General features: G+C 42.3%; 1 protein-coding gene across 2 annotated transcripts in view; it reads left to right on the forward strand.

Moving 5' to 3' along the window:
* Window positions 1-21,801, forward strand: part of PYGL (glycogen phosphorylase L) — a 52,484-nt gene extending 30,683 nt beyond the window's left edge. Inside the window, exons 12-21 of one of the 2 annotated variants that reach the window (XM_065871254.1) lie at window positions 25-139; window positions 708-809; window positions 944-1,091; window positions 1,194-1,252; window positions 1,358-1,499; window positions 3,393-3,600; window positions 4,892-5,026; window positions 5,448-5,514; window positions 9,261-9,437; window positions 21,228-21,801. In XM_065871254.1, the coding sequence (XP_065727326.1) occupies window positions 25-139; window positions 708-809; window positions 944-1,091; window positions 1,194-1,252; window positions 1,358-1,499; window positions 3,393-3,600; window positions 4,892-5,026; window positions 5,448-5,514; window positions 9,261-9,437 (1,153 nt within the window). In that variant the 3' untranslated portion in view covers window positions 21,228-21,801. The remainder of the gene's footprint in view (window positions 1-24; window positions 140-707; window positions 810-943; window positions 1,092-1,193; window positions 1,253-1,357; window positions 1,500-3,392; window positions 3,601-4,891; window positions 5,027-5,447; window positions 5,515-9,260; window positions 9,438-21,227) is intronic. The other variant, XM_065871253.1, reaches the window with a different exon arrangement.
* Window positions 21,802-26,301: the final 4,500 nt, after the last annotated feature.

A 26,301-nucleotide genomic window follows, 5' to 3' on the forward strand; every position in this document is an offset into this window, starting at 1 on the left:
GTGATGTGTCTCTTCCATCTCCAGATTCAAGGACTTCAGTGAGCTAGAGCCAGACAAGTTTCAGAATAAAACCAATGGGATCACTCCAAGGCGCTGGCTGTTACTCTGCAACCCAGGACTGGCAGAGTTAATAGCAGAGGTAACCGGGAAGTGCCGAGGGAAAGGGGGTTTCTGACTAGAATTCAAGAGGCAGGGAGTGCGCTTATAACTTGCAAGTGCAGTCTGCAGCAGCGCCTGCTTCATCCCCAAGCCAGTGGCCTGTGCAACCCCACAGAGCTCCGCACTGGTTTCGTTCTCCGCCGTAGCCAGCTTGAAATTCTGAATTTCAGAAAAAAGAGACCCCACGCATTACATAGCTGGCCCTGGTGAACAGTGCTCATATGACATCTACCCCTGTTTAATAAAAGGATCACAGAGGTCCTCTAACAGGACCTTTGTTTGTCCTCTAATAGTAACCAGTAGAACCTGGGTTATTTGTCACCCTTTTTAGGTAGATTGCCTGTTTTTAACACTTAATACCACTGAAGGTATAGCAAGTGTTCTTCCCACACGGCGTTTTCAGCATCTCCTGTGAACGAAGCCATTCTGTGTGCTGTGGGGTGCGAGTGTTAGGGGCGTGTGAGCCCTTGCCACAGACTGACAGAAACTGCTCATGTGGGCTTGACTGCCTTCCCTGATTCGAGTCACCTTTTCCTTTAAACTGAAAGAAAATCGGGGAGGACTGTGTGAAGGACTTGAGCCAGCTGACAAAGCTGAACAGCTTCCTGGGCGACGACATCTTCCTCCGGGAGATTTCCAACGTGAAGCAGGTGAGGCTTCCCGGTGTGGATGCTTTGCCCAGCAGCACTTGCTTGGAGGGTTCATGCCCCACTCTTTAAAAACAGACCACCCACCCAATGCTTCTGAGTCCAAAGGGCTCTGGCCCCATGCACTGTCTCAACAGGAGAACAAGCTGAAGTTTTCTCAGTTCCTGGAGAAGGAGTACAAAGTGAAGATCAACCCATCCTCCATGTTTGATGTGCAGGTGAAGAGGATCCATGAGTACAAGCGGCAGCTCCTGAACTGCCTGCATGTGGTCACCATGTACAACCGTGAGTCAGCCCTGCAGCCCCCGACCAGCCCCCAGAGGTGGAGCTCTCACCACCCTGGCCATCCACCGTCCTCCGTTCCATCCCCTTCTCCATCTTTTGCAGGCATTAAGAAAGACCCGAAGAAGCTATTCGTGCCCAGAACAGTTATAATCGGTGGCAAAGTAAGTTGCTTCTCTTCCCTGGGTACTTGGGGGCTCTTGTCTCTTTTGCTGTTTCTCCACTTCATCATGCCTGCATTCTGTCATGTGTCCACACCCTTCCCCAAGGCTGCCCCAGGATATCACATGGCCAAACTGATTATAAAGCTGATCACTTCAGTGGCAGAGGTGGTGAACAATGACCCCATGGTTGGAAGCAAGTTGAAACTCATCTTCCTGGAGAACTACAGAGTGTCTCTTGCTGAAAAAGGTAGTGCTGTCCTCACAAACCATGCGGGGCCAGGGCACATGCTAGGGATGGATTACACGTTATAGAAAAATGGAGCAGCTGACCTCGGGAGCCAGTGACTTAGGACAGAAGGTGTCACTCTTAGGCAGAATACGACCCTAAGCTAAGAATGTTTAAGGTGACCCAACTGACACTGAGATGACTGTCCCCAGACTCCACATCAGAGGTTACATCTGCAAACACATTTTCCTCTTCTCAGCTGCTCAGGGCTGGGTGTTGGAGGAGGTGGCCCTGAGGTTTTGGTAAAGTACAGAGCGTGCTCTACAAAAGAAAAAAAAGATCTTCAGTTCCCAGCCCCAGTTCTGCAATAGAACACCAGTGCCCCAATCCCCGGATATTCCTCTGGTCACTCCATGGAAAGAAGGGCTGTCATTTGTTCATGTGGCAGCAGGGAATGAGGGCAGATGTCAGGCTGCCAAAGCCCTAGGCTTAGACGTGCCTCAGACAGGCGCTCAGAGCAGGCGTGGAGTTCCCATGTGGGGACAGGCAGACTGGCAAGAAGCCAACATCCCTTTCTTTTTCTTATTTGCATCACAAAGCACCACCCACATGCAAATGCCAACTGTGTGTTCTCCCTTTTCCCGAATTGAAAAGGGACCTTTCTCTTTCTGAGGTGTTTTTGGGTCCTCTGATGTTACAATTTAAGAACTGTCTGCATAAAGAAAAATAGAGCCAGATTTTTATGGGCGCAAATGAAGATATGTCTATAAGCTCTCAAAGTAAAGCTCTCAAAGTAAAGCAGGTCCTGTGCTTTGTAGTGGAGGCACCGGAGGGATGCTGCAGGCAGCAGGAACTTCTGTGTGAATCAGACTGAAAGGTCTGCCCTGGGCACACCTCAGTTGCCTGTGGCTTATTTCCCTGCAGTGAAAGTGGAAGGAAGGTGGTAAGGAGTGGAAGGAATGGCACAATCCAGTTTCCTCAGATTGCAAAAGAGGGGTCAGGGAAGATTCTGAATTTTAAGGATCAAGAAAGAGAAGTTTAGATATATTTTATAAAGTTATAAAATAGAAGAAATAAAAATAAAACCATAACAAAAACTGAAAGGAGGAAGGGGGAGAAGAGAAATGTAAGGTTGATAAAAAAAATTAATCAGCCCGTCCAAGAAAGAAATGGAAAATTTTATTTGAGCCAAACTGAGGATTATAACCCAGGAACAGCAGATCAGAAAGTTCCAAGAACTGTTCCACCCATTAGAAGTCAAAGCAGTTATATAAGTTTTTCGAGACAGGGGGCTCTACATTAAATGCTGTATTGTTGACAGTTTACACAATCCAGATCTTCAGGTACAAAGTGGTGGGTCATTGTGACCCCTTACAAGATCAAGAAGGAATGTTATCTTTTAAGGAGTTGTCTTGTTGGTGCCAGGAGAACGTTGCTCTTTATGGCTGAGTAGATATTTCTGCTGATGGGGAGGTTTGGTCCATGCCTAATGCAGATACACAAGGCACAGGAGAAGGGAGAGAGGAGGCCAAAGGGCAGAGAAAAATTTTCATGTTTAACTTGTTCTTGTCTTGCCATAAAATAGGAATTTTATTTCACTGTAGTGTCAACTTTTATAGCAGAGAGTCAGTAGATGCTCTTTAAAGTTTATAGACCAAGGAAGAGTAGTATAAGCATAGAGTTATTTAGCACTGTGGCCATAACCACCAAGAAGCACATCAGAAAGGGGCAAAAGTGGTTGCCAGAGTCAAGGGGAAGAGTGAGATCCATCCTACACCATTTGAGTGTTTATCTTGATGTACACATACTACTTTAGTGATTAGAACAGGCCAGCTAGGTGAATGCTTGGATACCGTACAAGCAGATCCAGAGAGACCAGGATCACTAATTCTATCACTAATGCCTTGCTTGCAGTCATTCCAGCCACAGATCTGTCGGAGCAGATTTCTACCGCAGGCACCGAAGCCTCGGGGACAGGCAATATGAAGTTCATGCTGAACGGGGCCCTGACTATCGGGACCATGGATGGGGCCAATGTGGAAATGGCCGAGGAAGCCGGGGAAGAGAACCTGTTCATCTTTGGCATGAGAATAGAGGACGTGGCTGCTTTGGACAAGAAAGGGTGAGAGAGCACTCCTGCTTGTTGAGCAGGTATCCCCCCCAGGAGGGTACCTGCCCACCCAGGTGTCCCATTGAGGCAGGTCCCATGAGAGTGACAGCAGAACATCTCCCATGAGTCAGGGGACCCTCCTGACCACAGATTAGTCTTGTTACACGCAGCAAGTGAAAGTGAAAGGAGCTTGGGCACAGGTACATGGGCTCGTTGCTATTTGTTATCAGCCATGACAGAGCTGGCCTCATGAGCTATTCACTTCTCCACATCTGTGATCTTTACTTTGATCAAAACACTGAACCAGTGTGTAGTTGAAGTTTTTGCCTATTAATTAAACCATCTAGTGTTCCTTTAAGACCTCAAAGAGATGGACTAAAATGTGGTAGATGATAGGCCTGGTTGTTTAGAAGCACCCAGAATACTTGTTCCACTTAATACCTGGATAGGTTTATTAACCTGGATTCAAATAAGAAGTAAAGAAAGATGCTGCTCAAAGGAACCACAGCAATCACAAAATCTGGAGGGTGTCAAATACACTTCCCAACCCTTGGAAGTAAATTTTTGTTCAGTAGCAACAAATTTGGGAATCTGTGGGACCAAAGAGCAACTGTCGGGGACCTCCCTGGTGGTCCAGTGGTAAAGAATCCGCCTTACAATGCAGGGGATGCGGGTTCGATCCCTGGTCAGGGTACTAAGATCCCACATGCTGTGGGGCAACTAAGCCCGCACGCCACAACTGCTGAGCCCGTGTGTTGCAAACTACAGAGACCACGAGCTCTGGAACCCGTGCGCCACAACTATAGAGCCCAAGCTCCCTGGAGCCTGCACACCACAGCTAGAGAAAAGAAAACCCGCCGCCACACTAGAGAGAAGCCCACAGGCCACAATGAAAGATCCCACGTGCTGCAACTAAGAGCCGACGCAGCCAAAAATAAATTAAAGAAAGAAAGAAATAATAAATAAATCTTTTTTTAAAAAAAGCAACTGTACAACGCTTGTTTAGAGCCATAAAGCCTGCTTTGAAATGAATCTTACTGTATTTTACCGGATTAGACTATTGCTCTGTGACTAGGATTTTTATTATCTACTGTCCTTAGTGTCTTTGGTTACAAGGAACTAATCAAATTTAGTTGGGAAAAAAGATGTTAGGATCTAGTTAAGTATTATTTATACCCTGTTGAACTCTATAATGACTTTATAAATACCATATTTCTGAATGCATTTTTCACAGCTAATGTAGTGTCCAGTGTGTCATTAACATTAACAGAACCTTTTCTTATCCCTGGCCCCGACCCTACAGGTATAAGGCAAAAGAATATTATGAGGCACTTCCAGAGCTAAAGCTGGCCATCGATCAAATTGACAAGGGCTTCTTTTCTCCCAAGCAGCCTGACCTCTTCAAAGACTTAGTCAACATGCTATTTTATCATGACAGGTGAGTTCCCACAAGAAGATGGTGCTGTTTGGGCCGTGGAAAGGGGATGAGAATATCTTAAACCAACTGCAACACATGTAGATTAGCATAGATCTGTGATCTGATAAGCTAACGTAGACTTGGAAAGGAAAATTAGATATTCTCCACTAACAATGCAAGGAGAAGACTTAAGAATAAGACCCACAAATTTGGTATTCTTTTTCTCCTTCCACGGGTGTACCCAACTTTCAGATGCATCCGTGTGATAACATTCTCACGTGTGGGAAGAAAGGTTGAGGGCTGGTTGAAACCCTTGTGAATAGAAGTGTCAGATTGGTAAGCCAGCCGTGCCTGACATTAAGCAAAAGCGAATTTTGAATGGAATCTTAGCACACATCTATTAATGAAGCTTCTTGTCTTTTCCTTCTAATCACAAAAAAAGGTTTAAAGTTTTTGCAGACTATGAAGCCTACGTCAAGTGTCAAGAAAAAGTCAGTCAGCTGTACATGGTGAGTACATGGCCGAGACTTACAAAGGAAACCAGTTTACGGTTCATTAAAATTTTGGTTTCTTTTTATTAAATCTAAATAACAGGGCCCCACCAACCAATCAAAAATGCGAAGTGAGGCAGCTCTTTAGGTTTTTCAGATCAAAACTTGACTGTTCCCGAATTCAGGCAAAGGTTGGCATTTGACATTTCAGTTGCAGTTGTAGGTTTTTTAATATCCAAGTAAAAAGTCACAAATAATTCAATATTTATTGAGGACCCACCATGCAGCAGGCATATCCTAGAGACTAAGAGTATAAAGCGAAATTAAATACTCACTTTACCCACTCATTTATTCAACAGAGAGGCACTGGGGCATTGGGTGCCTCCATGGCAGGCACCATGTTGGGCACGGAGGCCCCAGCATGGACAAAGCCAAGGCCCCTCCAGGAGCCTATTTAGGGCCGGGGCCCTTAAACAGAAGTGCATCAGAATCACCAAGCAGTTTTCTCAAAGTACAGATGCCCACCGCCTTCTAAGAGATTCTGACCCAGTAGTGGGTGGGACCACCATCAGCATTTGAAAAATCTGCTAAATTGCCCAGAGATGGAAACAACCTAGGTGTCCATCATCGGATGAATGGATAAAGAAGATGTGGCACATATATACAATGGAATATTACTCAGCCATAAAAAGAAACGAAATTGAGCTATTCGTAATGAGGTGGATAGACCTAGAGTCTGTCATACAGAGTGAAGTAAGTCAGAAAGAGAAAGACAAATACCGTATGCTAACACATATATATGGAATTTAAGGGAAAAAAAATGTCATGAAGAACCTAGGGGTAAGACAGTAATAAAGACACAGACCTACTAGAGAATGGACTTGAGGATATGGGGAGGGGGAAGGGTAAGCTGTGACAAAGCGAGAGAGAGGCATGGACGTATATGCACTACCAGATGTAAGGTAGATAGTGGGAAGCAGCCGCATAGCACGGAGATCAGCTTGGTGCTTTGTGACCGCCTGGAGGGGTGGGATAGGGAGGGTGGGAGGGAGGGAGACGCAAGAGGGAAGAGATATGGGAACATATGTATATGTAAAACTGATTCACTTTGTTATAAAGCAGAAACTAACACACCATTGTTATACTCCAATTATACTCCAATAAAGATGTAAAAAGAAAGAAAAAGAAAAAGAAAAATCTGCTAAATTGATTCTAAGGCTGAACCTTCGTTTATCAGGAAAGGACTGACCCCCCCCTAGTATTTGAAAATTGTAAAGTAAGTTCCTCTCCTGGATTACCCATGGAGTGGTGCTATATGAATAGAATATAAATGTATAGAAAGAGGGCAGGTTTCACATTTGAATTTAAAATAAAGAAAAAGAAAAAGGAATGAAACAAGGAAAGAAAGAAAGAGAGAGCGAGGGAGGGAGGGAGGAAAGAAGGAAAGAAAGAAAGAAAGAAAAGAAAAGGAAGGAAAGGGAGAGAGAGAAAAAAGAAAAGGGCTAGAGCCACGTGAGTAACCCTTCATGTGCAAAGTCATACATCTTTACCAAAGAGCCCAGCCCTCTAGGTACATTTAGTAAATATATGGAAAGGCGATCATCTCTGATAGGAAAGACTTGTAGGGAACTGCAGAAACCACAGAAGAACAGATACAGGAGGAGGCTGGCCCTGTGCTAAGACTCCAGCTTGGGCTTCTTGAGGTAGCTGTCCTTGCCCACACAGTCTCTATTTTGGCTCTCCAACTAGAAAGCCATTATAGACCAGACCAGTGGGAACACATAAACTCTCCACCTCCTGCCCTCTGGACACATCAGTCACTATTTCCGACAGAAACATACTGCGCTAAGATTTCTTTCTATTCCTTTCCCAAAGCCAGGTGACAAGGTAGTTCCCATAGTCATCCCAGATATCCCTTTGGGGTTTTAAAACAGGATCACTCAAGGCCTGTGCTGCTTTACAGCATATCCAGCCCCCCAAAAGTGTATATAAACCAGAGTTTTATATACTTCCCAAGGAGAGGCAGTGCTAGATTTAAGCAGAGTGGCTCACTTCCTGCTCCCTGAACACTGGAGAGAGCAGCCACATACAGCCTCCAAGAACTCAAAGATAGAGGAAAGAAAATGGCCCCCTCTAGCTCCTTCCTCTTGATCTCAACCCATGCTTGTTATGTAGAAAAGCTGTATAGGAAAAGAAACAGAAGTGAAACAGCAGGAGAAGAAAATATGAGTGAGGGCACGCACAAATGTGAATGTTGGTTTTGCACAATGGTCCCTTCTAAAATGATGGCCCTGATCCAAAGGATGCCCACCTAGAAGGCCAGCATTCTGTTCCATCTTCCTTGTTCATTAGTGCAAACTGCAGCTTTTACTCTTTTTTTTTTTGCGGTACGCGGGCCTCTTACTGTCGTGGCCTCTCCCGTTGTGGAGCACAGGCTCCAGCCATGGCTCACGGGCCCAGCCGCTCCGCGGCATGTGGGATCTTCCTGGACCGGGGCACGAACCCGTGTCCCCTGCATCGGCAGGCGGACTCTCAACCACTGCGCCACCAGGGAAGCCCTGCAGCTTTTACTCTTAACAATAATTGTATTGTTGAAGCGTAGAAAACATGGCCCACATGGTTGGAAAGTCTAGTCATTATCCCTTTAAATAAAGAACGTGAAGAGAGGAATCTTTTATTCTCTTCTTATTTTAGTAAGTTTCCAAAGTCTGAATAAACTAATTTCAGACTGTGTTTTAGTTTTTCTTTTAAATGTTTATAATTCATTGCTGTTGTTTTCAAATAATATTCTGGTCATTTCCATAGAACTCCTTCTTAGAGTTCTTTACGAAATCACGAGACTCTAAGTAGATTCTCAGCTGCATAGCACAGGGAGATCAGCTCGGTGCTTTGCGACCCACCTAGAGGGGTGGGATAAGGAGGGTGGGAGGGAGACCCACCAAAAGGGAGGGGAGATAGGGATATACATATGCATACAGCTGATTCACTTTGTTATACAGCAGAAACTTACACAACACTGTAAAGCAATTATACTCCAATAAAGATGTTAATAAAAAATAAATAGCTTCTTATACTTTTTACATAAAATTATGAGATATATATTTTATTTAGATATATAGATGTATATTTTTTATTTAGGATAAAACCTTAATTGGTTTTCAAACCCCAGTGGAGTATTTGGGATTCAGTGTAAACCTACTGGAGTATCTACTTTCTGAAAAAAAACAGGAAAAGAGAAGTCGGTGAATAAAGTCTCCCATGGGACTGTTTGCCTGCATGGTAGCTAATGTTCTAGAATAGTGTTTTTCGAGCTCTGGCTGTGAGCCACGGGATAAATTTCTTACGTGGCATCTAGCAGACAATGAATGTTAGTCTCTTCCTTTCCTCCGTAGTTTAAAGGGAGATGAGGTATCTTCATTCAAAATGAAGCATGGGAAATAAGGCTTACATGCCAAAACATTGTAACTATGGCAGAAATTACCAATTAGGATTTCTGTAAGAGTGAAAAATACTTTCTTTTTCATTTTAGAGAAATATAATCTAAAATAGGAGAAAAGCACAGTCTGCCCTGTCCAGCTCCCAACTGTGAAACAAATGTATTTATGATTCATTACAATTTACTCCTGTCACTTTCCCCATAAATTGTACTTGGATGTGCTTGGCCTGATGTTTGTCATACAGCTTGTTGGGCACTCAGGCCCTGAGCCTTAGATGCACATCAATTTAATTTAATTCAATTAAACAAGTATAATTCTTGTTTACAGAATCCAAAGGCCTGGAACATCATGGTACTCAGAAACATAGCCGCCGCAGGGAAATTCTCCAGTGACCGCACAATTAAGGAGTATGCCCGGGACATCTGGAACATGGAGCCTTCTGACATAAAGATTTCCCTGTCCCGTGAACCCAGCAGTGGGGTGGACAAAGCCAATGGAAAGTAAGTTGTCCTGAGTAAAATAGTCCTGAGAAAAAATAGCTTCTTACTGGACTTCAACATTTTCACAACGTTCTTTGATTTTGTTTTGTTTTATTAAATAATAATCTAGTTAAGTATCTCTGGGAATTGGGAGGGAAAGTCTATGACTATATTAGGGCTAAAAATACAGTGTTAATTTCCAAAGGCTACATGAGTGCCAAATCTTACTATTTTATAGCAGATTGAATAGCATGCTAGGACTTTCCCCAATGCTATTCAGAAAGCTAGAAAACAGCTTGGAACTTTTTAATGCCATTTAAATTAACGAAACTGAAATACAAATTATTTAACTACATTGGAGCATCTTTCTTGCTACTGCTTGCTGTCTAGGTGCAAATCAAAAACCACCTTATCCACAGATATCCCCAGAATGTTTGGTAACTGTACATTTTTAGATGGGATCAAATTTTTACCAAATTCTGATTCTCCACAGTGAAGTTTTGGCATGTTCCACAAAGTAGACTATGACAAGCTAAACAAGAACATTCCATAATGCCCAGGATCCATGCTTTCCCTTACTAAAATGGCAAGTGACTTGTAGAAATGTCAGTAACTTCAGCTCACCCAAGCAGCCCAGTACAGTTTTACATAAAATAAGAAATATACACCACAAGTGGTGTTTGGACCAAGTCTTCGCTCTCCGCTGTACTCAGACCTCACGCGCACTGCTGGCTCAGAAAATCTCTGCAGGAAAAGGACTTAGATGAGCTCACATGCGTTCCCCACCTCATGGTCTAAGTAAACCAGAGCAGCCCTCATTGCATTTAGCAAAGCAAATCTTACCTCACGGTTTTTAACAGTGTGGTGCTTTTACGCAGGAAGGTGTGTTGGAGGCCAGGAGGAAAGATCACCGTCTTCACCCTCTCTTTGTTCCTATATGCACTGTGTGCAATTTCATAGAGCTGCAAGGGGCAGAAAAACAAGGACTCAAAGGCTGCTCATTGAAGCAGTTGTTTTCCTAGTCTCATTTTCCTAAAAGGGTATGGAAACAGCCAACTTAAGGAGTTAGTCCCATTAAGTCAGAGATAATGGGCACCCTGCATATCCCTGAGTGGTTGCCTCTACAACCAAGGAGCTGAAAGCTGCACAGCTCGTGGAACAGTGGCAACAGTGTATTGTATACACCAGGCGGCACAGCAATTCAGGGGTGCAGAGAACCCCTTATAATGTCAGAGACCCTTCTTTAGGCCCTAATCAAAGTTTGGCTGGCTGAGAAAATGGTGAAATTAGTAGAGTATGTTTCTGTCAGCCACTGAACTTAGTTTACCTTTTTTCCAAATTCCAAAGGCACTGTTTTGTCATCCTCACCGTGTATGATAAGAAGGGGAGAAGACAGGAATTTAACACTAGGAACAAGTGGAAGAAAAGCTTTCAGTTCAAGAAATATACATTGAGATTTCTCCTCTTCTAAGTTAAGGCTTTAGCAAAACATGAGGTTTGCCCAAAATAAAGGAATGCTCTTTCCATCCCTCCCAGGAAATACAACTTCATATATAATAAGCTTCATATAGTGACTTTTTTTTCCTCCAGGCAAGATTCTTCTGTTTACTCATACAATTTACTTAGCTTATTTGATTTAATTTATTCCTGTGTGATTTTTGAAAATAAGGAACAAAAACACTGAATTTGTACAGAATTAGCAGAACCTCACCTTTTCCTTATTCTGCCTTATTTCATAATATCTGGAATGTTTTAATTAAATGAAAACAAAGTAAGTCAAAACCAAAAAATAACAAGAACTACCACAGGACCAAGGAGAACTCTTTGTAGCAATTTGTTTACATTTCCCCATAAATGTACAGGATGGACATGAGATCAATAGGTTTGATTAGCCTCCTGGTCAACTTCCTATCTGGTAATTCAAAAAGGCTATGACATGAAGAATGACTAATAGTGCTTCCCTGTCCCCTTCCAAATTCTGATACCATCCACCCCTGCCACAGTGACTCGCTGTTACTCCTGAGGATGGTAGATCCCGCAAGTGTGCTGAAATAGAAAAAATACTGATAACGACTGCCTATTTGTAGGCACTCGAGATTCTCCAACTGTGAGAGGCTAACTTGCCAGATTCTAGTCACTGGACTTGCTGTTGGGTTATTCGGCTGGATGGTGTATGGATTTTGGTTACATGGGGAATAAGACCTAGAACTCAGAGATTCCTCCAAGGAATACTAGGTTAGACCGTACAGGACCTTTAAAGGGTCCTGAAACACCCTAAACCTACAACTCCCTTTATAACTTCAGAGAAAGTACTGAATTGGTAAAGTCACTAAATTAGACATAAGGATAATACCAAATACTAAAAATTTGTAGATACTGTAGATACCTTACCCCAAATCCTAGTGCCCATCTAAGAATTCTCACCTACTCATTCAGACTGGTCATCTCCCCATTCAATAAGTCACGTGAGAATTACCCACCAGATCCTATAGATATAGTAATAATGGACATCTTTACGTCATTAAGTTACTTTTCATCACTGGGGAAGACTAGTTCGTCTTTCCTCAGGGCATCCATAACCGTGCTTAAAAATCCTGGAAGTTTCCAGTAAATCTATTTTTTAAAAAGGAAAAAAAAATTGAAACATGGCCTATAGCTATGTCATTTGTTATAGTTTCCCACTATGAACTGTAGTAATATGGAGAGTAGTGAGTCTAAATATAATAAACTTTTTTTTGGAAATATAACTTTTATGTTTTAAAAGTAATTCACATTATTGTAGGAAATTTGGAAAATAGAAGAAAGAAGAAACAAATCACACATAATCCCACCATCCATAGATAATCACATTAAACATTTTGTGGTTTTTACTTATCTTTTTTTAAAGTACAAGTAGCACCACTAACTTATTTCTTCATACTCATAAAGGAGCAGTGATACGCATAATCTAAAAATTGCTTCTACAGTGAACTGCAGAATAATTAAGTGGTTTAGTTGGGGAAAAGAATATTCTGATTAGTTAGAAATTCTGATAAAGTATACAATACATAGATAAAGTATACAATACATAGATATACAAAGTATACAATACATAGATAATTGGCTTTAAAGGATTTGAACATTATAAACTCTGTTGAATATGATTTAATATTGCAATGCTTTAAAAAGGCATTTTAGGTTTTAATAATGACCACAGGACTCCAAATATAACAATTATCATTCTAAACATACTGAATTTCCTCATTAATGGAAAGTTCCAGTAAAAAGAATACTAGCTAAATCAGCTCTTGCCATATTTTGATTAAGTCGAAAGGTAAATTAGCTTATATGCCCTAAAAACATCCATTTCAACTGAAAATGAGGAAAGGACATAAACCCTGAGCAATACTGCACCTTCCTCAAACTTTTAACCCTGCCTCTAAACTACTCCCAAGTCCATTCAGTTCTCTCCATTTCCACTAATCACCCAGCCTAACCCAGCCCTCATCTCTTGCTTGGATTACACCAACAATCCAGGTGGCTTCCTGTTCCACCCTCGCCCTGCTGTAACCCAGTTCCCACAGGGAAACCAGAGCGATCATTTTAACATGCAGCTCTCATCACATCCCTCTTTTGCTTCACATCCTTCAAAGGCACGTGGATTAAACCCAAGCATCACCTTGGCCTTGGAGGCCTTACAGAATCTGGCTACAGCCTCTGTCGCCTATCACTAAGCCCACTCCTCTCCACCCCCAGGCCCTGCTGTCTTCTGCTCCTGGAACACGTCAGCCTGGATCCCACTGCAGGGCCCTTGCCTTTCTCTTCCCTCAGCCGAGACCTCCAGATTCTGCCATGACAACTGGCTCCTTGTCATGCAAGTCTCAGTTTAGATGATACTTCTTCAAAGAGGTCCTCCCCTAACTAGCCATCGAACCTTGTCCCCCCATCACCTCCCAGTCATTCCTTTCACATCATTTTATTACTTTTACAGCACTTCTCACTATTCAGAATCCTCTTATTGCATACTTGTCTTCTATGTGCCTCTCCAGCAACTATACAAACTTCATAGGAGCTTAGACCACAACTTTCTTATTCCCTGTGGTATCCCCAGAACCTAGAAAAGTTCCTGGTACCTAATAGACACCTGATAAATATTTGCTAAAGAAGGAATGAATCCACTGTGCAAATATCCCTGATGTACACTTTAAGCTATTATCTGTCATTTTCATCTCAGTGTGACTGAATTTCATTCAGAGTTTATTCCTTGGAACAGATTTGCAAAGAGAAAAGACCAACAAAGTATATTATGTGTATTCCTCTGCGGTGCTGAGCAGGAGGGGGGTGCAATGTAGTAAGTGGGACGTTGCCAAGGGAAGGGAGTGGGTACACAATAGGTAGGCTGGGGCCATAAATGCAGACGTCTGCTTTGCAGTTTAAAAAGAAAAGAATTATGTTCAGGTTCAGTGTAGAAGCAAGTTTTAGATTTCTGCTTGTCACTGCTCCTTTATGAGTATGGAGAAATAAGAGTTAGTGGTCATTGCCCCAGCGCTATAATATGTCATTTGCTGTAGTCTCCCACTATGAACTGTAGTAATAGAGAGAATAGTAACTTTCCAAATATAAGGACCTTTAAAAAAATTTTTTTTTCCTGATTATAAAAAGGAAATTCATGCCTGGTAGGGAATTTGGTGGGGAAATGGGTACAGAATATGCAGGTCGAGGTCAGTAAAGGCAAACTTCTTCTGCTTCACAGTTTTGACATGGGCCTGCTACTTGCAGAAACCTGCGTGGTTTCCCAGGGTCGGTCTGGCCTGCATTTTTTGCGTGGTCTCACAGCAAATGACTCGCGTTTGGGGACAGTCTGGAAATCCCAATACTGCTTCTCTTTCCCTTCCTTCCTTTGCCCTCCTCTTACCCGTGCTAAGGGCAAGATTTCTTGGTTTTCTCTTTCCTTTGTCTTCTGGTTCTGCTACCCCTGGAATCAGGACTCCTCTGAGGAGAATTCAGTAAGAGAAGCCCTTCAGCAATTCATCCCAAATTACGAAGGCATAAGGAGAAACCAGGCCCCAGTCAGTCTACTCCCCTTATCCCTCACTCCTCTCCAGCCAGAAGTGCCCCTCGAGACTCACAGGTCAGACCACCCCTCCAGCCCAGACCACAGCGAGGGGCTCCTAATTGTTTCCCTGGCTTCAAATTCCACCAGATAAATATTCTTAAAATACCAGTTACCTGAAATCTGCTGTTACAAAGCTTTGGGAGTGGAACACTATCTATTTAAACAGACAAAAAACTCCTATCTTGGCTGTAAGCCCATCCGCATCTGGCCACAGTCTTTCATCCCAAAAGCTGCACACCTCCATCTGACTGCCTGGAGTTAGAAAATGCGGGATCGAGTCCCGTTTCCTCTCTATAGGGTATGTGGCAATTGGGCAAGCCTTTAAGCCTCCATTTCGCTCAGTGGAGGCAATGGTGCCAGACTCAGAGGTGCTGTGAGGATTTAAAAGAATGACGCGTGTGAAAGATCTTATATAGAGGTCCTCCGTGACTCTCAGGTATTTCATAACATAATCACCCCATTCTGGCCCCGTGCCTTGGCTCACATTCTCCCCTCCTGTCTGTGTTTTCTAACTGCTCTCCCTCGCCTTCAAGAAATGAGCTTAGATCCTATCTCCCTGTAAGTCATCATCGGTCACACCTGCACACAAGACCCTTCTCTTCCCTGAATTCTCCCTACCCTGATATTGATAGGTCCTCCCCTAACACCTAACTTAGTCTACTGTATTATAGAAAGAGTGGAAAAAAGGAACAAGCATTTGTTGAATGCCCATATTTTTGCACGATTATTTTACTTAATTCAACACAACCCTATGCAGTACCAACCTCATTATAGAAATAGGAAAAATACAACAAAGGGAGATAATTTACCAAAGTCATAATTGGTTAGTGGCAGAGGCCAAATTTGAACCCAAATCCAAATCTGTCTAGCTTCATAGCCCATGGTCTTTTTCCACTATGCTGAGTAATGAAATTGACTCCCAACTGATGCTCGGAAATCCACATCATTACTTTATACCCCCCGTTAATTTCCTATCTCCCCAACTAGACAAGAAACGTCTTGAGGGTAAGGACCTATGCCTTTCACTACATCCGTGTCTCATCCCACCTACACTTTTTTATTCAACAGTAATGTTCAGAATTACGGCACTCCACTGATAATAAAAATAGCTAATGGCCATTGAGTGCTTACTCTGTATCAGGCACTATCATACATGCTTTTCATATGTGAATCTACCACAACAATCTTGATAGACTGTGATTACACCCATTTATAGATGAAGCATTAAAAACAGTTAGTCCAAGATTACACAGCTGTTAAGTGACACCCCTGGGGAAAGAAACCCAGAAAGTCTGACACCAGAGCCATGGTTCTTAAAGAAAATATTTTAAAAACGTTTCTGTGAAGGTATCAGAGACCTACCAAAGTAATGAGGTCTTGAGTGGCCTAGATCCCAGAGAGAAGGGAAGCCCAGAGAGGTGAGCCTGACACTCAAAACACTTTTCTCCTTGAGACAGCTGCCAAGTCAGAAGAAAGCCAGAAAGTAGAGGCAAAAGAACACAGAACAGATGACACAAATAGAAAACAGAGAGAGTAGATTTAAGCCTAAATAATATCGTAATTACATTAAATGTACACAGACTAAATACTACGATTAACAGACGTTTGTCATACTGAAAAAGAAATCAAAACTGTACTATAGGGCTTCCCTGGTGGCGCAGTGGTTGAGAGTCCGCCTGCGGAAGCAGGGGACACAGGTTTGTGCCCCGGTCCGGGAAGATCCCACATGCCGCAGAGCGGCTGGGCCCGTGAGCCATGGCCGCTGAGCCTGCGCGTCCGGAGCCTGTGCTCCGCAACGGGAGAAGCCACAACAGTGAGAGGCCCGCGTACTGCAAAAAAAAAAAAAAAAAAAAAACTGTACTATATGTTGCTTACAAAATATATATATTAAATATAAGATTTCAGAAAAGTTGAAAGTCAAGGAATAGCAAATGACATATCATGCAAACACTACTCAAGACAAAGGTATATTAATATTGGACAAAGTTGACTTTATGTTAAGAAGCATTGGGACTTCCCTGGTGCGCAGTGGTTAAGAATCTGCCTGCCAATGCAGGGGACATGGGTTTGATCCCTGGTCCAGGAAGATCCCACATGCCGCGGAGCAACTAAGCCCATGCGCCACAACTACTGAGCCTGTGCTCTAGAGCCCGTGAGCCACAACTACTGAGCCCACATGCCACAACTACTGAAGCCCATGCGCCTAGAGCCCATGCTCCACAACAAGAGAAGCCACTGCAATGAGAAGCCCACGCACTGCAACGAAGAGTAGCCCCCGCCTGGCGCAACCAGAGAAAGCCTGCACGCAGCAATGGAGACCTAACACAGCCAAAAATTTAATTAATTAATTAATTTTTTTAAAAAAGTACCCTTAAGATGCCTTCCAAGATTAATCGACAATTTACAAACTTGGGCCATATGTCCCCTCTAAGAATCTTACCCACCCCCCTCTCATTTTCTAACATTTCTATGGAGGTATGACTATAAGCAACTGAGCATCAGACATGGAATGAAATTATAAAATTAGGATAATATATACAACAGATTAAAAAAAACACATCTTGTCAGTCAATTCTTTATCTTCTTGGAAAGATCATCTTCTCTACCTGGGATGCTGTGTAAAACCATTCAGCAACTTCCTTGAATTCTCTAGAGACTTCCTTCTCATAAAATAATGAAAGATGTGGTTGACATTCATAGGGCTGAAAATGATGTATGAGAGGTCTGTTTTCACTTTAAAAGGAATAATAAATAAACAAACCTAAGTCAAGTCTATCTATGAAAAAAATTATAAAAGATACGAGGTACAGTTAGTTAATGGGGAAAAAAAAGCTTTGGCTCAATCTATTAGAAGGAAATAAAAGGACTACAAAATCCAAAAGCCGTTGTGCCCCCCTTTAATAGCAACTGGCTAATAACCTATCACAAGTTAGAATAACTTAGAAATATATAAAACTAGTTAAGAAAAGGAAAATTGTTAATAAACGTGTGGAAACAACCTACACTTTGACATCTTGTAAAGATCTATCACTCACCTTTAACAAGGGATAATTGATTCTTGCAACCCATATGTTGGTAAATGGAGCCTCCAAGATAATAGCATCAACTGGAAATCCTTGAAAAGAAGAAAAAAGAAATAACTCCCCTATCATATTTCAATACTATCTTTCCTAAATAAGGGATCTTCAAGGTCTTGTACATGAACTACCTACATCAAAATCAGTTGTGAATCTTATTAATAATGCAAACTCATGAACCCACACCAGAGTCCAGTCAGAAGTCAGTATCTAGGGGGTGGGGAGTGTGAGAATGTGCATTTTTAACTAGCACCCTCGCTAAAGGGATTTCATTCCTAGGTACATGATAATTCAAAACCACTACCTTCTTCTAAAACACAAACAGATTTTCATGACTTGGATAATTTAAGAAAGCAAAGTACTACAGGAAGGGAGAGTGTTCGGCAGAGGCTGACGAGGTTGTTTTGGCCAACACTCCCTCTGAAAACAAAAGATCTAAACATTGGAGTTACTGTATATGTACTTTAAAATAACTTACTGAAAATAACAAATGGTAAAATAGTAAAATATTTATTAAAACTTTAATGTTAAAGAAAATTTCGTATGATATATTGAACAGGGTATAATTAAGTTAGAGCACAAAGAGAAAAATGTCTGGAAAACTCAGAAAAGAACACTGGAAACATATAAGACATGGGAACAGATAAAAAAATATATATATATATATAATTATAGTCCCAGATAAAGAGAAGACAAAGAATGGAGCAGGCATAATATTTGAAGATATAATGACCAACAGTTTTCCAAAATGGATGAGTATCAGGCCACAGTTAAGCAGGATAAGTACCAAGAATACCTAGGAAAATCAGAGTAAAAATGCTGAAAAACAAAGAAAAAAAGAAATCTCAAAAATAACCAAAAGAAAAAGTAAACATTATCTTTAAAGGAGCAACAGTAAGACTGGCAGCTGACTTTCTAATGAAACTGTAAAAGCAAGAACAAAGTGGATGACATCTTAGAAAGGTTGAAATAAATGACTGCCACTCTAGAACTCTATGCCCAGGAAAAATAGCCTTCAAAAATGAAGATGAAATAAAGACATTTTCAGACCAAAACTAAGAGAAATCTTCACCAACAGACAGGTGGAAGAAAAATCCCAGATGGAAGCACAGCGATGCTGGAAATAAACAGCAAAGAAAAGGGTAAATCTAAATACTGACTTTATAGTATGAGAATAATCATTTTTATGGAGTATGTAATATAGAGAAAATTAAAATACATGGTAGCAAGAGTTCATAAGTTGGGGACTTAATGTAATTAAAATGTCCTAAGGTAATTGCATTATCCAGGAAGTCAAGTATTCATTTATGTGGGAATTTAATTCAGGTAATTCATCATTGTCAACATTGAAGGAGCCATGAGAGTTTAGAGGACCAATGAAATGACATTTCTTTTATTTCCATAAGTAATTAAGATTGTGTATAGCAGGTGACACACTTTAAAATGTTTACGGTAACTCACCCTGACCTGTATTGCCACGTAAAGTTTAAGATACACTGCAAGTGATTACAAGCTTTTAACACGTATCAAGATCACCTGGCCTTAGTCACAGGGATTCCATTTTATGAAGACAGCTAGGATCCACCTAGCTGTCACCTGTGTTTCTAACAAACACCCCCTGCAGATTCTGACAAAGGCAGTTCTCAGAACACTTTGAGAAACACTGATATAAATATTATGTAAGGAGGGCTGCAGAAAGCAAGTCCTGCCTATTACTTCATAATGTATTATTTTCCTCCCCTGTAATCCAGATTACTCCATAACAACACTTATTATCACTTCACAGTGAGGGCTCTTTTAAGGTAATTTTAACTCTTTCCTTAGTATTTACTTTTAATTTCATAACTCTGAAAAGCAGGTATTGTGTATATTAAACAGAAAAAAGAGTTTATTAGACTATCAGGAACTGTCTAAAGTTGGGGCGCTCCAGGTATCTCTGTGTTCACATTGTGCCCAATAGGCTCTTCGCTGTTTTTCTTTTCCCACATCAAGCCAAGAAATTATACGATGTAAAATAAGCATTTTATCATACCTTTCTCTTCTAGAACTTTTGCAGCATTTGTTGCAACTCTGTAAAGCAATGAAAATTAGTACATATGCGAAGCAGTGACTTAACAGTCAAGTAAACAGTACAAAATGCAACATCCAGTATGAGCATCTGATGAAAGCTTTTGACCCTCGCATGTGCACAGACACAAAATTTTTCACAGGATGTCAAGGGGTTCCACTGGCCCTAAACAAGAATGCTTTCATTTAAAACGCTCAAGGAGAGTTCTGGAATGGGCTTCAGTGTCATAGACAGCCGGAGAGCTAGACCCTCCCTCATATTACAGACAGGCATGCTGAGGTGTAAGGTCACTAGCCCCACGTGGAACCTGAGAGAAACTATCTATCTCCTAGCTCAAGGGTCCTCCTGCTGCCCACTGCTGCCTATAATATGACACTAACGCCCCAAGGACCCACCGCAGCACCCATCTTCAGACCCCACTCACCCTGTTCCCAGAGAGTGGCCCCAGAGACACACAGGGGTGGTACCATTTCTCTCCTCGGTCCATTCATAGACACAGACGGCATCCGCAGTCAGCCCATCCTCCGTGGGTTTACCCGTCGAGTCCCCGAACCCTGGCAGCAAGGAAAGGCAAACACAATATCACTGCCTCCAAAATGAAGGCTATCAAAAGACCCCTTCTTACTGAAAAATCTTTGTACACTTTTCCTAACACATACCTCCGTAGTCAACAGACAAGACATGAAAACCACCGTCACTCAGCACCTAGATGACAAAGGAGCTGTGATCACTTTAATTGGGAGATGTAAACAGAAAAGGTGGTCTCACCTCCTCCACACTTCCTAATCCTGGTTATGATGGCTTAATAGGTAGGGAAAAATGCATATCTGAAATCTGGTGTTTGACTTCAAACTTGAGAAGATCAGGCTCAACGGGAAAGAAGGAAAGCAGCATGGCAGAATAGGACCACACAGCCTGGGTCACACCTGGCTCTGTCGCTTAGCAGCTGTCTGACCTTGGGAAAGCCACTTAACATCTAACTGTGTAAATATAGTCTGAGAAGTGAAAAATAATACCTTCAGGATCGTTGGAAGGTTGCATGAGATTATGTATTAAAGTATCTTGGTACATAGTAAATGCCTGTTTTTAGGAATTTCCTGGAGGATAAGAACTCCACAGAGTTGTAGTAGAAGGAAGCAAATAACGGGGAGATATTTATATTAAGTATGAACAGATAAAGAGTTAATATTGAGCAAAAATAAAGAGATCACTTGGTTACATGAAACCACTGCCAGCCCCAAATAGATAAATGAGAAAAGAATATAAAAACATAATTTTAAATGAAAAAAAATACAGTGATAGACGAAGGGAAGGGAGATAAAAGGGGACAAAAGTTGACTGTGCAGGCACTTTTAAATCTTTACTTAATTCTCACAACAGTCCTACAAGGTATGTGTTCTCCACATTTTACAGAGAAAGAAACCGAGCCATGGAGAGCTTAAGTAACTTGTTCACAGACACCCAAATGGCCAGCAGCAGAACCAAGATTCACACCTGGGCCTGCCTGTGTCCAAACATTGTGACAGAAATCACTACCATGCTGCTGGCATCTGATCTCACACCTTTCTTTTTCAGGTTAGACAAATAACCAGGAGAGAGGGCAATGCTTCTTGGTGTCATAGCCCACGCGCCTGTGTCAGGGTGAATGACCCACAGCTCCCCTCTGCTGCCGCCTTCCCCCAAGTGAGCACCGGCTGCCCGGACCGCTAGCGCTTCTCAACGTAAGCATTTGATTGAACTGCTGACAATCCATCTCCTTCCACTGCTGCACAGCAAAACCTATTTCTAAGAATACTTCTAGAAGCTAAAGGAAAATAAGTTCCAGAAAGTGGCTTTTCAGAAAAAGGGATGATATAATCAAGTTCACTAAAGGAAGATCTGCCTGCATCCTCTCCACTCTGCCATGAGGTGCAAGATGAAGTGGAGGAAAGACTCACAGCCCTGGAGGTACAAGAAATACTTTTTTTCCGAAAGAACCACAGTCTACTCTGTATTAACCACATAAAAGGGAGATAAAGATGATTCAAAAGGCAGAGGATTCTTTAAAAAAGCATTTGAATTTGTTTTAGAGCCAAGTTTCTTAAACCTTAGTGCGTCATGGAGCCCTTTGAACATGTAATTAAAGCTATGGACCCACTGCCCTGAAAAATGTATCCACTCTTCAAATTTTGTGTACAATTTTGGGTTGGGAGTTCATGGACTCTCTGGGGCTTCTGTGGATCCCAAGTATAGAACCACTGCTTTCATCAAGGTTCCCTGCGATCTGTCATTTGGCCTCCTTCCAGCTCAGTACTGCTGAGAGCAAGCTGAGACTTCCGGGCAGGAGACAGGAAGCTGCAGCTGACCCCAAACCAGGAAATCTGCGATAACTGAGGGCAAGAGCGGATTCACTCAGAGGGCAGATGTGACTGTGTGATTCACATGACCCTTTAAATAAAAATGCATTGTAACGCCGTGCCCAAGTCTACACAATCAGAACAAGGTTAAGCAATGTTGATTTCACAGGAAATCTCTGTAAATGTGACTCTGAAACATACACCTCAGGAAAGCCCCTTGAGCAAAGGCAAGTCTTGACAAGGCCATCTTCTGACACAAAAAGACAGTGAGTAAAAGAGACAGAGGCAGGGGAGCCGAGGGGCAGATTCCAGACCTTGTCACTGAGTTTGAAGTGTCCTCCCAGAGACAGAGCGAGGTCTGCGGGGTCTCTGAGGCACATCGCCCCTCCCCCATGCTGAGACCCGCAGTCACAGCCAATACTCATCACCCACCATAATGACACAGGCCCACAGAGGGACTGGCAGTGCACCAAAGGACAGCCAGCCTCCTGGGAGGTGCTCTTGGTTACCAAGCAAGGTTGGGACCACAGAGAGCAGGCCGAGGCATCAGTATTCCAGACTAGAATTGTCAGGTGGCCCCCAGTAGCCGTGATCAGAATTCCAGGTGATCTCTCCTAGGGAATCCATACTTTTGATTAATAGGATTCGTGCCAAATAAATGAATCTCCATGTGGTTCTGTGAGAAGACCACTGATGTGGAAACTGCTCTTCCTTTTCTCCATACCTCATGCCTACTCCCTACCCAGTCGTCCATGGATTTGATCCATCATTTCTGACACTCTTAGGGAGTAAAGGAACCATTGCCTTCTTTGAAATCAGTATCCAAATTTTGGAAGTTAGTTTCCCTTTCAGTTAAGGATCCACATTATTCTACATATAGAATATATAGATTTTTTTAAAAGAGAAGCCTATTGCCAGAACACCCTCAAATTTCAACAAAGGGAAAAAAATATGTGAAGGGATGCTTACAGACCTAAAAACTGAGCTCTGCCTTACATTCCCCCACAGGGCTGAAATACTCTTTCACTCTGTAAAAAAAAAAAACATCCAAGCAAAGGCAACTGACTTGTGTTCTGCACCGCCATGAAGATAATAATTGGGTTGCCGTCATGGAGGGCTGCTTCGTAGCAGCTACAGCCCTTCCCCTTAGCATCCTCCCCCCACCGGCAGCTAGAAACTGTGTGCCTGGAAAGCAAGGAAAGGTTTCAGCCAACATGGACAGAGAGAAGACTTCTCTATCCTTGCCAAAGTCTGAAACCTCCTTATGTCAATCAGATACATATTTATATTTATATGTTTATATACTATTAGAATATATAATGGATTATTATACGTAAATAGTCAATATATTTACATACAGATATTTATCTGCTTAATATATATGCACATGGTAAAAATTAAAATATAATGCCACTACTGCCTTACCCCCCCTCTCCCATGCCGAGATAACCCCTTTTAACCATTTACTGTTGTAGTTCTTCTGACTCCTATACCAATCATGCTTCCAAGACTGCAATTCTTAGGTGTGGTTTGTTGAAATGCAATCCACTGGGTGGAAACAAGTAAAAGACAATAGATATCTGCCACCTGCTATTGGTTTGGCTGAAGAAACAAATTGGAAACAAAGGGAAACCAGTTTAGGTAGGAGAAAAGAACTTGAACATGAAATTAAGCTATTCTACTCAAGAAACCCAGTGACCTTGTGATTTTAAACACCTGAGTGAGCTCCATTTCCTCCACGTTGTTAAACCAATGAATGAACCCTGCTAACAGGAGCACTGCCATATGACACGTCACCAGGAGACCTGGAGAATTGGCCATGTGATGATAAATCTTCAGTCCCTCAATCTTTTTTTTTTTTTTGTCACACCGCATGCAGCATGTGGGATCTTAGTTCCCCAACCAGGGATCAAACCCATGCCCCCCGCAGTGGAAGTGCAGAGTCCTAACCACCAGACCACGAGGGAAGTCCCAGTCTCTCAATCGTTTAGAAGCAAAAAGTCTGACATCAAACCCCAAGGCCTCTGTACTGCGAAGACGGGCGTTGCTGCCAGCTAGATAAGCTAGTCATGAGATCAGCTGACTCACCAAACAAGGACGGATGGGGCAAGAGTAAAGAAGAAAGATGTTTTCAAATTCCAACACTATTAGTGGGACTGTACCCTGCAGATCAGGAAGAAGTTATGTGAACCCATCCATATTGGCGCCCAAACATTCTGTGATCACATGTTTAAACTCAGGGAGATGAAATATAAAACAGGGCACTGGAAAACTGGCAGCCACGAACAAGTAGGTGAACCAAACAGAAGAAAATACTGAGATCAGCAGAGCAAAACAGACAGTAGGATGCTCACGGCCTTGATGGACAAGCATTTATGGAGTGCCCTCTGCCAAGCACTGTGCGAAGCAATGGAAACCCACCGACAAAGTCCCCCAGCTATGAAGTCATTGTCTCATGAGGAGGACAAACATTCATCAGATAATCACACAAGCGCTTACTCAGTTACAGCGGGGATACACGCAGTAAAGGACAAGCACAGGTTGCACTGACATATGCCGAAAATGGGGGGGTGAGGAAAGCCTTTCCTGAAAATTACCGTTTAAAATGAGACCCAAGAGATGGGTAAGCAGTTAGTTAGGCAAAAGGAGGGAACAGGGGGAGCAGAGAGAGAGAAAGAAATGTTGCAGACAGAGCATGGCTTCTATACACGGAGGCCAGTGGGTCTGGAGCAGGGTGGGAAGGGGGTGAGGCATAAGGCAGGGAAGAAGACAGACCCAAGGCACCTGAAAGACTCCACACTCCAACGTAAGAGTCCTGAAAAGCAAATGCAAGCAAGTCAAGCTTCAATATAAAGGGAAGGTGTGTGGAACAGCTTCCTCCAAGGAACACCGACCTCTCCCCAGGCAAGTAACCCAGCACTGCTCACCTCTGCCCTTGTGACATGAAAGCCACACCCACCAAGCACCCCAGGGTCCAATCAGTGCACTCACCATGTTCCCAGAATCACCCTAGGTTCACCTTTGATGTAGAAGCTCACTGTGTGAGGAATCTTTAACTCCGGTTTCTTTAAATCCACAAGAAATGGTGCTTTGACTGGAAAGGAGAATTCATTATCAACTCCCAGAATCGAATTCCATGTCTCTTAATCACAATCAAAAAAAGTAATTAGCCTCATGTAGTTGCAAGCTACTACACTCAATTCCAAGCAAAGTATTTTTATTTTATAAACTAGGACTAGCCTGCAAAAGAGTTGCCCCCCCTCAAAAAAAAAAACTAAAGCTAGACTTAAAAATACCACCAGTGTTATATATAGCCTCTAATGGAGTTTATTCAATCTTCGTCCCCGTTTCAAGCGAAAAGCAAAGGAGACCATTCACTTGAAAAGTAAGAGGGTCTAGAAGAAGGTAATGAGTATTTTGCTACTTAAGTCATGAGTTACTTTTTGCACTAAGTAAAACCTAGTCATTAGCCATAAGCCACGAAATGTCCAAGATCAACATACACCTGGAGACATGCAGGTGAGAGCATCACCTGTGCTCTAGAAGAACTGTGTGTCGCACTGACTAACGCAGCACTTGGTAGAAAAAACACGGGAAAATAGATTTCTCACATCAGTCTCTCTCTGTCTCTCTCTCGAGGGATACAGGCAAGAAGAGGAAGAGAAAAGGCGCAGAATACAGGAAGCAGTAAGGTATACAGATTAATAGCCAATTTGAAGACTGAGCTCCTGAATTGAAACCCTACCCACAAGGCCATATTTTTCTATCTATCCCAACAGTTTGCAAGGATTCATCCTAGACCCCAAAGCCAATATTAAATAGGTTTCAGACCATTTAAGTCTAGCCACAATTTTATAACTGACATATCTTTTTCATTATGCCATAACTGTAAGGGCAGTAAGTTCTCTATTTGGGAAAAAAAATATAAAGGCAAATTCACAAAAGATACATACAAAAGTTGAAAAAAATCACCCTGTGCATCAGAGGAGGGAAAATATGTTCGTTTAATGATTTAGTTGTAAAGCTGTCACACAGAGTGGCAATTTTTCTTCTGAGAGTTGAACAGGAGTATGGGAAATATCTATAAGAGATTGTGAAACAAACAAGGTATTCAAAATCAGTCCAAGTGTTGTCCCTGTTTGTTTCTCCTTTTAACCTCCAAATTGAATTTCACAGACCGACACTGGGAATTACAGGCAGGTTGGCATTTAAGCAAAATCCTTTACAGAACTGTATGTAATTAGGGCAGATCCAGATCAGGCACTAAGGGAGAACCAGGAGAGGAAAGCAATAAGTCAGGGCCCCTACCAGCT

The sequence above is a fragment of the Phocoena phocoena genome, chromosome 2 (genome assembly GCF_963924675.1).
Source record: "Phocoena phocoena chromosome 2, mPhoPho1.1, whole genome shotgun sequence".
In the NCBI taxonomy this organism is placed as follows: Eukaryota; Metazoa; Chordata; class Mammalia; order Artiodactyla; family Phocoenidae; genus Phocoena; species Phocoena phocoena.